The sequence below is a fragment of the Rhipicephalus sanguineus genome, chromosome 2, assembly GCF_013339695.2.
Source record: "Rhipicephalus sanguineus isolate Rsan-2018 chromosome 2, BIME_Rsan_1.4, whole genome shotgun sequence".
Classification (NCBI taxonomy): Eukaryota; Metazoa; Arthropoda; class Arachnida; order Ixodida; family Ixodidae; genus Rhipicephalus; species Rhipicephalus sanguineus.
In genome coordinates this window covers 13,523,422-13,540,356 of record NC_051177.1, presented here as the reverse complement: position 1 = coordinate 13,540,356, position 16,935 = coordinate 13,523,422, and the positions used below count along the sequence as shown (strand labels likewise).

General features: G+C 45.1%; 1 protein-coding gene across 1 annotated transcript in view; it reads right to left on the bottom strand.

The window, feature by feature from the left end:
* Positions 1 to 16,181, bottom strand: part of LOC119382429 (arginine--tRNA ligase, cytoplasmic) — a 68,762-nt gene extending 52,581 nt beyond the window's left edge. The window contains exons 1-3 of the mRNA XM_037650125.2: positions 16,064 to 16,181; positions 15,613 to 15,759; positions 14,638 to 14,829 (exon numbers count right to left, since the gene is read on the bottom strand). Of these exons, the coding sequence (XP_037506053.1) occupies positions 14,638 to 14,829; positions 15,613 to 15,759; positions 16,064 to 16,111 (387 nt within the window). The 5' untranslated portion in view covers positions 16,112 to 16,181. The remainder of the gene's footprint in view (positions 1 to 14,637; positions 14,830 to 15,612; positions 15,760 to 16,063) is intronic.
* Between the last annotated feature and the right edge of the window lie 754 nt (positions 16,182 to 16,935).

The following is a 16,935-nucleotide window of genomic DNA, read 5'->3' as shown; positions in this document are numbered from 1 at the left end:
AACATGCATTTTATAGTATTGTCACTTCATTGGTCACATATCAGCACTGGAACTTGCCAGGGTTACATATGCATATTTATAGCCTTTGGGAGATGTATTAGTTATGCAAGGCTATTTTAATCACATTGATGTAAGTCAGTTGAACCTGTTGAACCACCCTATTGAATCACCTTGTTTCTTCCCTCTCGTTATTTTGTTTTGAATTACCATATATACTCGCGTAATGAACCCACTTCTTTTTAAGAAATGTTGATGCAAATTCGGGGGGGAGGGTTTATTACGTGGAAAAAAAATTGCGGTAGGTATAAAAGTTGAAACTTCGCATGACGGTGTTCAGAAATTCGATAATTATACCTAAGTCTTTAAAAAGTAAGCGTTTGCACGCAATGTATGCGAAAAAATAAAAGCTTTATTGATGATACCAACCGGCCACTTTTTGGTACTCCTACTCGCTTCCATCGCTGTCAGTGTCTTCCACGCTTATGTCGCTTGCTGCTGCCGCCTCGTCATCGCCAGACCACAGCGCATCGTCTTCTGTACTGTCCAGGCTATTGGAGATCCCAGTCTTCTTGAAGCTCCGGACGATCATATCGCTCGGAATCTGGCTCCACGGCTCCAGAATCCAGCGGCACAGCATCTCGATGGACAGCCTTCTTATTTTACCTCCTTATTTATTTTAGCGATGTTTTTAACTTTTGTAGTGTCGTCGTTTTGAGATATAATGGCGTGATTTAACGTTGTTTCGATCTTCATACGAGGTTATCAAACGAAAAACAAATCAGCATATGCACACAATGAAAAAACCTTTTTTTGTTTGCCGAGGACAAAAGTGGGGGGTGGGTTCATTATGCGAGTGGGCTCATTACGCGAGTAAACTATGGTATGTTGCCATAGTGTTTATTATCTGTACAGGGTATTCTCACTGTTTACACAATTTCTTACAAGGTGAAAATGCTGGTATTGTGTCCAGGTCTTCTTTTGTCCTCATTACAGGTATGCTGTTAATTTTTGCCATGAATCAATATGAAGTTGCCCGATATTCAGTCCTAAACAGAGCAGCTGTAGTTGATCGAGAATCTAGTGTCCAACATGTTTAAAATAAAGTGAACCTCACTAACATTCACACCCCTTTACACTATAATGATAACTTGACTGGCATCGAAATCTACCCAAACGGTGGTACACAGGACAAGAGTAACACTTCTGGTGTTGTTTTGCATTTCTTTACCTTCGTGTATTTTTCGCCCTGTATACTTGAAAAGTTGACAAGGAACTACTTAGCAGCCTCACAATTTTGCATTGTTTCATGTTTTGTTAAAAGGTCTGCAATAAGTATAATGAAGGGTGAGTCCTTGGCAAGAAATTGATTTTTATGGACACAGAAAGCTTAATGAACTTCCTTTTTGTATCATTTTCAGGAAGACATTTCTGGCAAAGCAGCAAGAGTTGCTCGCGCACTGCTTGCGTACGAGACACCGTATTATGGGAACATTCCACTGTGCCTCGTTGTACACTATCACAAACATTTCTTACATCTTACAGCATTTGGGCAAATACTGGGATTGATGCAGAGTGTTATGCATGATACTGCGTTCAACCTTTCCAGTAGCATGTGCATTTGAAAATCTCGCATTGTTCAAAATGACACTTAGTGGAACCGGCTTTATTCAGCAAACTTTATCCTAAAATGGACAGTTGGGCGAGTTGATGTGTATTCATAGTTGAAGAAAGTGCGGAAAAAACCCCCACAGCACAGAGAAATGAGAATGAAATGCACAGGACGATGCGCTACTAGCAACTGAAGTTTAATGCAAACCACAGTAAGATATACACACACAGTATGAAAGAACTACAAAATTAAAGAATCACGCAGTCGCAGAAAGAGTAAAAACATGTCTAAAAAAGCCAAGCACATTTTAAACTTCAGTTGCTAGTACTGCATCGTCCTGTGCCCTTCATTTCCACGTGTTGTGGTATTGTTTTCCCGCTTTCTGTTACTATGAACTTAAGTCCTGACTGCTTTACAGCCTATATGCTGAGCTTAATTTTCAATGTGGTAATTATGCATAAGCCATGAAGTGAGGAATTAAATATGAAGAACTTTAGGCTGCAGATGGCACTAGCCGGCATGGGTATATTGTAAACATAGACGTACTAATTATGCATAATAGAAGTACTGGTACACTGTAGTCATGTGATAACGCCAACAAGTTCCCAAGCATAATTCCAGAAATTTACGTTAGTTTTCAGATATCTGTGAGCAAATATGTGCAGCAATATATGAAGGCAGCATTGTCATTTTGTGGGCATTGCTGAATGCTTTTATAAAATGTGGTAAGTGGATCTACAATCAATTTTAGACTTTTTTGCAGGAAACTCAACTGCATGATCATGTGCGACATGTTTTGATGCCTTAGTGCAAACTAATGCAATAAAAATACTAGAACATGCTTATCTGCATGGTTGCATATTTCTCAAAAGTAAAGCTAGCCTTATGGTACTAAGTTAGTTGCCTTCATGTGTAGGCTGATACCAAGTTCCTTGTGCATCCCATTTCTTTGGATTGTGCTTAGATACTGGCACTGTGAAGTGCACACATCAATAGGCATTATGGGGAGGTTTTACGCACTACTTTCATGTTGCTTTACTGCTGTGAATTATATCTAGTGCTTGGGCTGTACTGTATATGTTCTTCCATGTGTTCAGTATTGGGTGCAGGTTCTGTGCACAAAAATGGAAATATGCATATGCTTACACTGACATGAGAACTGCTACTGTTTTGATTACAATAAAATAGTGCAAACACTGTTTCTTGTATCAGTTGAGGTATGACTATTTATCATGCATGCAATAGAAATTGGTGAAACACTGCTCGCTCAATGTAACGGCCTGTGTTTTATTACCAAACAAGTAGAACAGATGATCTACACATTAGAACACATTGTGGAAGAGAAATAGGTGACAGGCAGTTAGGCGACAAGTCATCACTATGTTCTCACGTAGGTTGGGTGATATTTCATTAATCGTAGCATAATTGAAGGTGCCTGTGGTATAAGTGAACTTCAACATAATGTGCAAGTGGACGAGGGAGTGCACATATGACCGAGTTTTTTACCGTTTTGTACCTATTTGTTATAGACCTCGTGAGCTGGTATGGTGGTGCTACTGCTCTTGCCCTCTATCGGGCCAGCGGCGCACTGTTAGGATTGTCGCCTACGGGCCCGTCTGCATGTTTCAAGGCGGTGGCGACGGTTGCGACGGCCGCTGTTCTCCAAGAACGACAACCGTAGTGCATTTTCTTTTGTCTGCCTATATAAATAAGCTGTGCTAACTTATGTTTATTTATGTTTTGCTTCCTGTCTGAAAAACCTCTCAAACTACAGCCGTTTAAAGCTGTAGCCGAAAAACCAGCATGCAGCGACTCTTGTTAACAAAAGCATTCCACAGAACTTTGTCCCCTATTCGCCTCAAGCCACTCAAAAAAGAAAGATCCCCCTCAGTCCTTTTTTGCGCCGAAAGCCGAATTGCGAGCCCAGCTAAAAAAAAACGGGAAAAAAAAGCAGAGGAAACACAGCTGCTTGCGCCGGAAACAAGTTCTGTTCCGTCCCTTGGACAACACGTGGGGAACAGTAGAGCCCCCCTCCCCCCCCACCCACAAACACGCTCACAACAATCACAACGCACGCGCGCGCACGCACACACACACACACACACACACACACACACACACATTTACAGACAGTGAGACTGCAAGCGCCCATCAGTTCGTCACTGGTTGTCGTCTGCTCGGAAAGCCCATCGCCAGCCATGGCCACCAGCCCGCGCGTGAACGTGAGGAAAAGAAGCAATGATCGTGTGTTGTTCTGCGGTTTCCATAGAATTGAAATTGCAATAACATGTGGTTCAAAAGGAGTTGTTCGTCGCTTGGTACAAAGTTGCACGCGAATGATCAGTGTGTGGTCTGAAAGAAGAATTGATGTGCGCGATGGATTCTTCCGACATTGTTGGGAAATGCATAGCGCAATTGAAAACCGTGGACTACGACGTACGAGTGGAGGTGAGCTTTTGTTTTTTCATTGCTCTACGTGTGCTGAGCCATATCGAACTCTTTTCGTTCCCAACGAAGAAGACGCTGCACATGCGTGTCTGATTCCGCACCGGCTACCCCTTCTCGCCGTTCTGGCTGGCAAGAAATCACGCGTGAGAGCAGAAGACACAGACAGGCACATTGCCCCTTTATGTGGCAGTTGCCAGCCTGCTATCTTCCTATTTCTTTGTGACCCTGTAAGTGTGTGTATACATTTATTATAAATAATAAAAGGCAAAAAAAAAAAGCGCAAGAGAGTGAGGACACTTATAAACGGAATTCGACGCGTTGCTTACGCGCTGCACAGCTGCGGTAAAGTTGTCGTTCATTTTTGTCCGACTTCTGTGGTAACCGACAGAATATTAAAGCTAGTTGCTTCCACACGGTGTTCCTACAGCTGTTGTGCCAGTCATGCAAGCAGAAGTACGAAAAAGTACCGGACTTCTGCGACGTTTTTACTTCCTTTCAGCGAGGAGCCATGCGTTTCTACCGTGACTGCGCGCCCGGGGACAACGAACGACAATCCCAACTTTTCCGCCGTGGGCGTCTGGTGGCGCTGCCTGTTCGGTTCAAAGCTGCAGCGCACTAGGCCTATAGTCCTCGTGTTTCTGTGTTATGGATGTAACATTCTGAATTGTGAACAAGCCAACCTGTCTATTGCTGTGAATACGGTATACTAGCAATTCAAGCGAACCATTATTTTCTGGAGAACAGCTGTTTCATTGAGGAGGACTGTAATACATATTTTTTTTTCATTCGTACTGCATCATCTGTGCAAGTTGAGTGCCAAGTACACATGGACGTCCACAACGGTAAAGTGCAAGTGCATTAACTTTCTTATTTGGTGGGAGACATGTCGCTGGTAAATTTGTGGATGTTGTGCTTGACCAACATTACTAGATTAGCTTGACATCGGGGCACGCTTTTGGCATTCGCTTTGACGCGGTGGTGTGATGCTTAATAATAACGGTTATATAGTAAGACAGTAGGTAGTCTACGAGTATGAAAGCAACTAAATACAAAATATCAGTTATAGAGAACCACTGTATGCCACGCTAAAGCGCAAATTGCAAATAAGTGCTAATTCCGGAAATAGATTATTGTTCAGCTGCTCAGAAGGCGCTGTTGGCCCTGCGTGCAGCTCGCGACAGTAGGCGCGCTTTAAATGCACCTAATGTAGGCACGTTACAATATCCTTGGAACTGTGGCGTCTGCGTGTGTAACTTTTATATGCTATGGGAGCGCCAGCCACGAGCGCGCTGACGATAGAAGAGAACAAGAGACATGGGCACGCTCGCCGCTCGCGCTCAGTGGCCGTTGACAGTGAGTCAGGGCATGGTCTTGGAATGATAATGACGTGTTGCACAGTGCACAGAGAGATCGAGCGACCGTGCTCAGCGTCTCGTCCTCGTCTCTGAGGGGTTCTGCGCGGCGGCTGGCCCAGACCCCTACAATGCAAACACAGGTGGTCTTAGAACAGCTCAGAACACGCTGCTGCCATTGGACGCATGCAGCTCGCAGCAGAAATTACTAAAATTGCCCCACAGCATACGCCCATGGAATGCAGATACGTTCAGCCAACTGAAAATACATTTTGTCACGCTGGTATCCATGAATTTCGGGCGAGCGAAGCATTGTCAATATATGGAGAAGCACTCAAGACGGCACACGTTTATCATTTTTATAACGGCACAACACGACGAACCGAAGAATTCGGAGCCGAAGGTGTTCACTTCGGCCTGCATGACGCCCCACAAATTATGTAGCTTAAACACAGGCCGGTGGCTGTTCTCTGAAGTCGACTGGAAGCAAAAGTACTCTCAGTGAGTTGACAGTGGAATTCAGGTTTTATTATTTTGACCTTACCGCTGAATCCATCTTCGGGATATCTTTGACGTGAAGTGTATTATCCAAAGGTTAAATGATCGTGCGCATTCACTGTCAAAAGAATGATAGTGTTAAAACCCCAACCCTCATGGTTTACGAGGGACCGCTCTTGGCCTGTTAATTAGGAACTTGCTTGCAACTCGATCTGTGCACGCATTGATCAAGTCAGCACGACATCGGTGTCATTAGAACTAAACGCCACACACAAGTTTTGTAAGGTTTGATGGCAGTTATGACGTACAAGACTAATCGAAACAAGCGAGGCACAAGAAACTGCTATACCGAAAAGAACGTGTGGCCAAATTTAAGTTACGCTCGAACGTGCGCGGGCGCACTTAGTTCAGCAGACGACAGTTGGCTTCTACCGGAAGTGAGTCATCTTTTCGAAAACTCGCAACGAAGTTTTTCCATATTTCAGCCTGTTTATTTAACTACAACAACTATTATACACAGTGTCAATGGGAACAAGCGCATCTGATCCAAACACCGCTCTTGATTTAGGATGGCTATTGGCCAATAAGCATGCTATGTCTTTTGCGACGTGAACAGGCAGATCCGCGACGTCAACGGGCAGACACCCCGCCCTCCGACGAGGGTGAGAACCGGCCTCTGTTTGAAAAGAGGGCGCCTGAGGAAACGGACACTTTGCGCTCCGCTTGTGGCCTTTACGCGGCGTGCACGACTGTAATATTTGGCAGAGCAGTTCATAGCTGTGTCAGCTTTCCGCAGGATGTGTTTTTTCAGCATGCCGAAGGGGTGCTTCATGACCCCTTAAAGCGGTGTCGCACGATGCGGCGGCAGAGAACTTGTGAACGGCAGCATGGTGCGCTCGTAGCGCTGTCAATCCGCACAGCGTACGCCACACGCGCAGCCGAGCAGATATCTGCAGATGACTGTGATAAGGTTGTCATAATGGCACATTCATCGAAGGGGCTTCCACCTCGCCTTCGTTCTTTTCTGATGGTTATCCACGAAGGCATTGACACAATCGCGCGGAAGTCGTAATCACCGATCGACCGGTCCCTGCCATTACCGAAAAGACGGATGACCTTTTGTGGCACATTGTGGCATCGATGAGTTTAGGGACGCAGTGAACCTTTATGCGATGAAACGTCATCGCAGTTATCACTTCTTGCATTTATGCCTTCTTGCGTTCCAAGGCATCGTTTGGTTCATCGTAGGCGGTTGTAGCTGCAGAGAATGGCGTCAGCAAAGGTTACCGTGCAAAAGCTGGCTGCAAGGCTTCATGCTGCCTCTTTTTTTTTTCCCTCACTGCCATTCTGCCACTGAATAAACGCCTGGAAAGTGAGCGACCTCGCTCGCAGCATCCGAAATCTGTGTGCGGTGCTCGCCGATCAGGGATATCTGAGCCGCGAGTAAACGGGAGCGGGGCACGCGTGAGCGCGCGCACCTCTCATTCTTTAGAAGGCCTGTTTTAACTTTTTTTCGCTCCGTATGCACTATATTTTTACCGCGACCGTGTCTGAAGTGTTCGTTGTAAAAGTAGGAGGCTTTGAAAAATGTTCGCTATACGTGGACGCAGCTTCAATGGTTAGCATAGGAAAATCGTAAGTGCACCCAAATATGGTCGTTATAAGCGATAGATCGTTATACGTGGGTTCAACTGTATGTTTGGGCGTCGAGGGTTAGCTCATGATTAAGAAGCAACATTGGGGTGGTTCTTTTTTCGGTATCACTCAAGTTTTTTAATATTTTTAGCCACCATGAGCTGTGTTGCTGAGATTATAACTTTACGTTTGGAATAAATTAACCTAACAGCTTTTCCTTGGAAAGCTTCAGGTTTTTTATGTTAACTTTAGTAAAGGGGTTCCACAGAACACAAGAATACTCTAGTTTAGGTCTTACATAGATGAAATAACTTTAATGTTAGATAGGGAATTTCCCAGCTTGTGTTTCAAGAAACACAACTTATGAAAAGCAGAGCAGCATATGTTATCACAGGCAGATTCCAAGATAGGTCATTAGCTACTGTTATGCCGAGATACTTAGAGTGTGTGACCAGTTCTGGGGAGGATGAGCTACGTTAAGACGCAAAATGAAGAGGTGTTTTTTTTTTTTTTTGCGAGTAATACAAAAGGTGAACAGCTTTTTTTTTTTTACAATTAGAGCCACACCATTTCAAAATATTATCAAGATTTGAATTCAAGTTCTGTTTATCATTAGCACAAGCAACTTTACGAACTAGAACACAGTCATTAGCAAACAGTCTGATACCTCCATGGTTGTCATGATTTAGCGAAATCGTGACAACCATGATTTCACTAGATTATGGTTTCCAAAAGTAAGGAACACCTAAAAATTATAATTTCACAGTGGTCAGAACGACTAGAAATTCTGACGAGAAAGGCTTGAAATCATTAAAACTAGAAATTCTTAGAAGAAGTGCGCATTTTTAGCATGTTTAATGCATTACTGAGCTTTAATCAGTGTCTAAACGCCTGCCTGCTGCATGCCACGGTGTAAGAGTGGATATGCAGGCGTGCCAAAATTGCATCAAGACAGGACCTGCTTAAAAAGCCGGACGACCTGGCAAGCTCTGCAATCGAAACTCACACAGATCTGCTTGGCTGCTCACTGAATGCTGTGTGAGCAACACTTTGAGCCGTGCCACATTATAAGGGATTACGGGCGGATTATAAACAGTGAAGAAGCATCAATCCCTCGCGGAAAGCCTATACTCGTTTCATCGGCAGACCCTATGATATACAGAACATTGCTCCTTACATGAACTCACATGCTTCCTCAGTACCTAAGTACAAATAGCTCTATGACAACATTTATATTTGTGACAACTCAGTTTTATATGTGCCTGCGTTGCGCGCTTTCTGCATAATGCCAAAAGGCTATCTTGTTTCAGCCGCATGCTTCCGGTTGCTATGCATGGGTTATGCGACCTCCGCAGGGCTTAAAATTTATCCTGGGAGCCGAGCCGAAGGTGTGCAATCACCTCCGAGGCACAAACTGCGTGCATCAAGGGTTATCTCAACCATATTAAAGAATGCAAATGTAGTATATGTAGTCTGTCTCTTACTCCACCTAAATCCAGTGCAACCAGTTTTCCTTTTCTTCCGACAGCTTATTGCACTGTTTCCAGATTTTCTACTTGAGTAATGCCATTGAAAGCAAGCACACGCTTGTTTATGACAATGTTATGTATTATAAGTTGTTTTATCTATAACGTGTAGCCAGGAGGGTGATAGTGCTCAACTCCTTGCGATATTTAGTTTGTACTATGTGGATTGTATACACGCACACATATGGACTGCTTTGTCAGCCCCTTGTCTACTATTGTACTGTTTACCACTTCGTGTGACAATGAGGCATGGTCGCCATCCACAATTGCGTTGTTGATTGCAGAAAGAAGCTGGTTTTATTTTTTTTAGTGCAGATATGAAGCTTTGTGCCTATCTTGAGCTCAAATCTCTCCTCTTTTTGATGATGCCACAATGGCGGCAACAGGAAGCTGCAAGGTTTGCATTATTGTGTCACTCTTTCTAGCATACCTGATTTTGTTGTCACCAAGTATATCAATTTCGGTGTCCAATGCTTGTTACTCTAGCAATGATATAGTGTACTTTATAACTGCAATTAATACCCGTAAATATGTCATTATTACCAATTACGTACGGTGTGACCCCCCCCCCCCCTTGTGATGCCTTGATGACACTGAGCGTACTGTGATAAATAAATAAATCTGATGTCTGATTTTCTCAGTTTTTGATGACAGCACACACAGAAAGTGTTATTTTTCTCGTCTTTTGCTGCTTATTCTGTTCTAATATTTCACCATGACATAAAAGATGGTCTGATGATTGAAAAGAAAATTAAACTGAAAAATAGAACATCTTGAGCAAATTTAGTGTTCCCATTGCAACCCTGAAAAGGTTGCAAACACTAGTGTCCCTGCACAGACAAGGCCAACGACACGGAGGCTGCGCTATTGCTAGGTGAACGCCTCCTTCCTCTTCTCCTCCATCACCTCTGTCCCCCCACACTTTGGCACACAAGCCATACACAACCCAGAGACACACGTTGTTGGGCTAGTCGGTTCATGTTCTTTCAGAAGCCACGGATGTGGCTATTTCGCGCAAAGAAAACACTCCTTAACCCTCCCCTTGTGTTTTCTTTGCGCGAAATAGCCACATACGTGGCTTCTGAAAGAACATACACAACTGTCTGTAAGAATATTGGGTGCGAGGACATACCGTGGCGCTACCATGCAGAAGCATCCCTGTGACGTGCAAGGTTGGATTGCTACGCCAGCCCTCCCCCCGCACAGCTCACAGCCGGCCGCTTTCGCGTATTCGTTTTTATTATTCTTGTGGCACTTCACTTCGACAAAATAAGTAAAATACTGCGGTGGCTTCGTCAGTGACTACGAAATGCTAAATAACTGCTCCGAAAAAATGTTACGCTCCTCATAATGCCTTAGACAACGCCCTGACTGCCGACGTCGTCTGCTACGGCGACCTATATGGAAGCCACGGAGGCCGAGCGCGCTGTTCTTGTACAAGGTGATGAACCGTTTCGTGTTGAATTGAAGCACCAAATGGGCTTTAGCTCGTGCTTGAGGCGAATGCACATATTTTTGCTCCAATAAAATGCTTGCAACCATGCAACTGCATTCATTGTATTTTTGCATCTAAAACTGGTCGCAGTTGACACGACAAGCATGCCCAAATTTGCATTCCTGTTTAGCACACATGGCAGGATGAAGCACGACGCAAGCAAATTCTCCGTTTTGTGAGAAGTAACTAAGCATACTTAGAGCTGCATGCAGCCGCAGCCTTTTTGATATGATTGGAGGCAAACGCAAGAGAGCCATACGCACACGTGTGCCTCATTCGGAGTTGTAGCTATAACATTTCACATGAGCACAAGTTTCTCTGCGGCATGATCTTAATATTGCATGTTGCTCCTTAATGCGCAAATTTTCCACGACTATCACAGGGTGCACTTTCGATCGCCATCTAGCCACATATAGGATGAAAATTTTCGATGGTTGACTCAGTTCTCCAGCTACTACAAAAGGGCCTGTCGCGATCAAGAAATACGGTACCGATCGGCATCGATTGCGATAGCAAATGCACCGTGTGCCAGCTGGCCGTATTACTTTGCGCACTTGAATGAGCATGCTGCAAGGTGTGGCTTACCATGATATAAATGGCAACATTATGTTTCAGTGAAAATACCACCGTCCAGCATTCAAAGCTTCATTGATAAGCAGAATGGTACTTCGCTGCTGCTATTAGAAGGTGAATCAGTGTTTGAAGCTGGCCACGTTTTTGCCTGTGGCGACATAGGGAAGAACAAGTGACACTGGCTATGAGCTCATTCTACAGACGTTATCTATAAGCGAGGGACCCCGTGGGCTGAAGTCGAGAGTCGGACGGAAACCTGCGTGGTCTGGAAAACACATGAGGACAATTACAAGGGACACCCACAAGGGGGGGGGGGTACGCAGACTGTGTGACGTAAGAAAGAAGGTTTCATTGAACTGCAGTGGCCGAGCATGCAGAAGCAACTGGCCACGAAATAGACTGGGATAGGGCAAAAATAACAGAGAGAGAAAATAACAAGACTTATCGGCTTTATCTTGAATCTCTGACAATCCAGACAACGGTGCACGCGCTTAAACGTAATGACAGCAACTTATCACACGTGTACACCGTTGCTACATCATATTTTAAAACATACATAACCGGACTGTTTGCGCATTCATTTTTCGTTGTGAACAAGGCTACCGCGCGGGAGCCGAAACGTCTTGCTTTTATGTGAACATGTGTAGCCGATGTCCATTTTAACTACATGGGCTTGAAGTAATCATAAAAGGAAGACAGGTGACAGAGGCAAAGCAGGGTAAGGGCAAAAGTGAAAGCTCACACCTGGCTCCTTCGCCTACGTAGCGCACTGTGGCACGGAGCAGAAAAGTACCGTGCTGCCGATAACTTTCACTGCTCTTTTCCAGATTGCGTAGCCTCCAGGAGTCCACACACATAAAGTGAGAGCAAAATGACACTGTTCAAAGGGGAAAAACGCCGCGAAATTGCGGCTAAAAACAACGCATTCTACCATCCGCTTCCCTTCACCAGAGCGAGGTGAGATCACGTGATCCAACCAGGCCCCGGAAACTGAGCGCCTGTTTCGGTTTCAAGGAACATGCCCGCTCGTAGCGGTTGCCGGGCATCCTAAGATCTGGTTCAACGAAGTGAGGTTGATGTGGACGTTCGCATTAATTGTCTTTCACGAGTTTTTACAAATAAACAAATTTGACTGAACTGTAAAGAGCTCTTCTTTTGTTTATTTGTCTTTTTTATTTATTTTGTGATTTTTAAATCGGGTGAAATGCTGGAACTGCTTGACTTGTGCTCATAGCGTTTGCCTCCTCTCACCCTTGCCACTCACTCAGCAACAACACAAGTTGACTCGCGCTCAGTTGACGTACCAAGTATGAATACGGGAAAGATAAGACATCTGATGGGGCGTGCAGCGAACGGAAGCCTCAGGGACCCACGTTGAGAAGGGCAACCGAGTATTAGACGAAGATGGCTAAATCGGGGCATCACAAGTTTAGCGCGGCTCTGTGGTGTGTTAACCCAGGAATTTCCAGTTGCACGAAGGTTTTTTTAGGTTTCCTTGTGCCAACGGGTGAGTACAAGTATTTGGGTCCATTGTTTGAGCAAGTATTTATTTTGCATGAGTACATGAGTAAATCCGGTTCTCTGCAAACCTGTGTGGACTGACATAAGTGCAGTGTCGCTAGACTAATTCGTCATGACGACAGCCTATGTGTTGCCGGCAAAATGTGTTTAATGAAAGGCTTGAAGGCGTGTTGGTTCGGCGACACAGTTTGTTCATCTTTTACTTTTGCCATGTAGTTCAAATGACGTGACGCAATTATAGGATCCTTCCTGTTCATGGAAATGCATGTAGCCACTTTGAAACTTTGTGGGCCTTTACTTGTAATACTGTCGCTGAAATACATGTAATGGACTCACTGATGCTTTGAGAAATTGTTTAATTAACAGGGAATATCGCTGGAGCCAATGTTTCGACAAGTGGTCTTTTCTTTATCAAGGCAATGCTGCTGCCCTGATGAAGACAAGTCAACTCGTCGAAACATTGCCTCCAGCCGTATTCCTTTTAGATGCGAAGCAGCTCTTTGACTCACGTGTGTAACGCCGTACGTTACGTGCGTCCGTACGAATGAGCCGCAACACGCCGTAAATGTTGGAGTGTTGCCAAGTAGGTCACGCCACAGCTTTGCGTTGACGTCACGCTCCCCTCGCACGCTTCCCTCGCAGGTGCGCGCTGACGTCACTCTCTCCCTCACCCGCAGCATGCTCGCCGTAGCGCCCGCAGCTGCCGGCTGCTCTGCCCGCTCACAACACCTCTGAACGTGTCACTTCTCTCTCACTTCACCCGTGGTAGTCAAGGTGAAATGCACACCTGCTCCGGTCCAGCGCCCGTGTCTCGACTCTGAAGAAACAACGACTACGAAGTCTTGCCATACGCTTTAATGAAACTTACACGAAACCCAACCCGTCTCCCGTGTCTTTGCATTTCAAACAAACGTTTACTCGAGTAAACGCTACACTGAGTTTCGCTTCAAACCGTTCTTCCAGCACCAGCGTCGACGCCCGTTTCAACCGGGTCAACGCCGTGCGCACCGCTGCTGCTTCGCGTCCCATCAGGGTTGCCTTCGGGGAAATGGTCCAAGTTTTTTTCAACGATTTCTCATCTATTCAAGGCTCCATCTTATCCTAAACTTCTGTCTTGTTTGGTACTTAAGTTCTGTAAGAAAAATATGTTCGCCGTCATAACAGACGTGATCGAGTCAAGTACGACGTGGCCTGCTCGTGATTGTTAGTAATTTTCGCATTGGTTCAGATGTTGTGGGTTCAATGTTTGCTCATTATGTGCATATTGCACTGGTGAATTAAAGCTGCTTTAGCAGACTGACACTTTCACACTATGTGTATGTCTCTGTTTTTTAGTAGAAACATGTGATTAAAAAAATGATTTAAATTTTACTTGTGTTACTGAGTTTTGCCTGATTGACAAATCGGTCAGCTTTAGTTTGTGCACTTCACAACACACGAACAAATTATAAAAAAAATGGTTAGCTAAATTTAACGAATAGCCGCGTCGCCCGAGCGGCCAGCGGACCTGCAAGATAGCACGAACACATTCCGCTTGCATGCGAAGTGGGAAAAAAGGGCTTCCGCGGTAACCCTCCTCCTCTTGGTTTCGCACCCTTTCCCTCTATATGCTGACTTCACCAATGACGTCATGAAAGAAATGTTTTGTTTTTGAATTATTTCTAGTAGATGCCCGGCAGCCGCCAGTTGTGGAAGCGGTGCTGCCGCAGCGTGTGAGCATGCGAGAGCGCGTCCCATGGGAGGTATAGTGAGTTTCCGCCCTCTGATCCAACCCTGCACGTCACAGCTCACAGCGATTGCAGCGCCCACGTCTCCAGTGGGGCCTCGCGCCCAATATCATGTTGTGATAAAGGCTCATACAGGTGAAGACGTTTGGCAAGTGGTCATGTGAGATGTGTCACACAGATTGTCAACAAGATAAGAATGTCCTTCTTGCACCTCCAATGAGTGCACTTATTTTTAAGAGCGATCTAGAAGCACCTGTGACAGTGGCATTGCAGCATTGCACTGGTAGTCACCAAACTTGTCGCTGGTGCTTGGCAGCACTGGCACCAGTGGTTCTTGAACCTCAGGAAAGGCAGTACGGACCGCATGAACAAACAGCTTCAGCAGGCAGTCACGGGGGCATTCCATGAACTCCCGTCCTCCTTTAGCTTCCTCTTCTTCAACACTCTGCAAGGGCACATCAGGTCTCTTTCAGTCATCTTATTTATCATCAACACAACTGTCTTGGTTCATGTATAACATAGGTAGCCATTGGAGTGCACATTGATGGGTGCAGCCGCCCCTACTAATCATCTAGGGGCAGATTCCAACCTTTACTCAGCTCGACCAGCCCAATCATTGCTTAATGTATAGGGTTATGGCCATGCAGGCTTTTGGCAATAATGACAGCAATGGACGTCAGATGTTGCGCTCCAAGAAGTGTTTACTCGTCATCTAGGAAAGTCGAGGAACAAAGGTTGTGGGAAGCAGGCCACCACTTCATTTTGCATCCATTCGTTTTCTTTCGGACTCGACCAACGGGGATAGCGGGAAGGCATTGGAATATGGCTCCTCCAACTGGAGAAGCCTGCGTGCACACCTATGTAGGTAGCTATTGCAACGTTTTGTGCTTCCCCTTCCCTACGCATACGTTAACTTGTTTATTCAAGAGAACCTTTTTGCTCATCTATGCAATAATTGCACTGTCCCACCTCTCCGTAAGACATGCGCGGGTAAATACGAGTAAACAATGTGGTAGCAACTGAGAGCAATGCATAGCATCATGCATTTTCTTTTTACTTTTATTATGACGGCCTCCGGCGTTGGACGGTCGCAGACGTGTCACCGTTCTGGCAAGGTGGCATTGCAACGAGCCTACCACTGCACGTCGCCAGCGTTGCAACACAACTATGTTATCTGCACAACATCAAACCAACAGCTGTCACTTCCGATGACATCGCGTATACTTACCCTCTTGAGTATTTGGAGCCTGTACTTAAGCTTGGCATTTTCAGCACGGAGGGCAGCCAATTCGGGGGGCTCGAATGTATCATCGAAAACGCCGTTCTCATACTGCAATTTCTTTATTTCCAGGGCAATGGCTTCTGCCTCAGCTTCCTGCATGGGAAAAATGGCCATCAGTACAAGCTTTCACGCTTCTTCGATTTTCTATCCACGTCCAAAAACTTTCGCGACATGACCGACAGCGTAGCAAGCTGCAACGCATGATCACCGGTAAGCGCAACTAAACGTAGCACAATGCTCAAATGAAACGCGATAACTGCAGCCGGCACCTAATGTCACAATGCGACCTCGTTTCAATTGCTAAGCACTGCATGTACTCAAATCAGCGCAAGCACTTTTACACTCGTTAGTATGAAATTAATCGTGAAACTAAATCGAGCAGTCACGAGAAACGCACGGCCTTTTCAGCATGCTTCGTGTACTTGGACAACTCCGCCGGTTCCATGTTGGGTTTCAGGGCTTGGATTGAACCATGGATTCGATCGCCTCGAGATGCGTCTACGTCCACTATCAAAAAAAAAAAAAAAACTTACACCCATAATGCAAGCAAGATAAAATAATGTTCAGTAGGTTTTCGCGATTTTTATTGATAGTTTCGCGCTAGGTTTGGGTCATTCTTAGCATGCTTTCATTTCAAGTCCAACTTGCATCAGCATTCATGTGATGTTCTCTGCCAACGTAACGTTGGTTCTCTGCTACATAGAGTTTCCTACAATACTTAATTTTAGGAAACTCTATGCTCTGCTAGACATCTGCTAGAGGTGGCTAGAGTCATGCCGTCCCCATGCAAGGCCGCGTCCGCGCAGGGGGCGCTGCGGTCCATCGGAGCGCCTGCACGGTGCATGTCGCGCAGGAGGAATCGGTGGAGTATCGCGCCTTGCCTTTTATTTTGCGCTCCCGCATGAACTCCGCGTTTTCGTTCTGTTCGTGTGGGCAGAGGCTGGAACATCTTGAACCAACCAAACATTGCATTCAACGTCGTCTTTTGTCTGGACACTGCCGTGATCACACTAAGATCAGTGGTGGATCCAGACACTCATTTAAGAGCGCGCAGTTACTCGAAGCAAAACCAAAGGGCCAAAAATTGGCTTTTATTTTTTTTTCTTAAGAAGTTGCTGTTATTACAAGACTGTCATCAGTATATGTATGCTGTTAAATTGTCTTTACGAAGGTACCAAACATTTCTAAGATCAGTTTTTAATAAGCAAACAATTCTGAGAGTAAGAACGTTACTTCAGATATATTTAGTGTGCTAAGTCTCGTAATCAT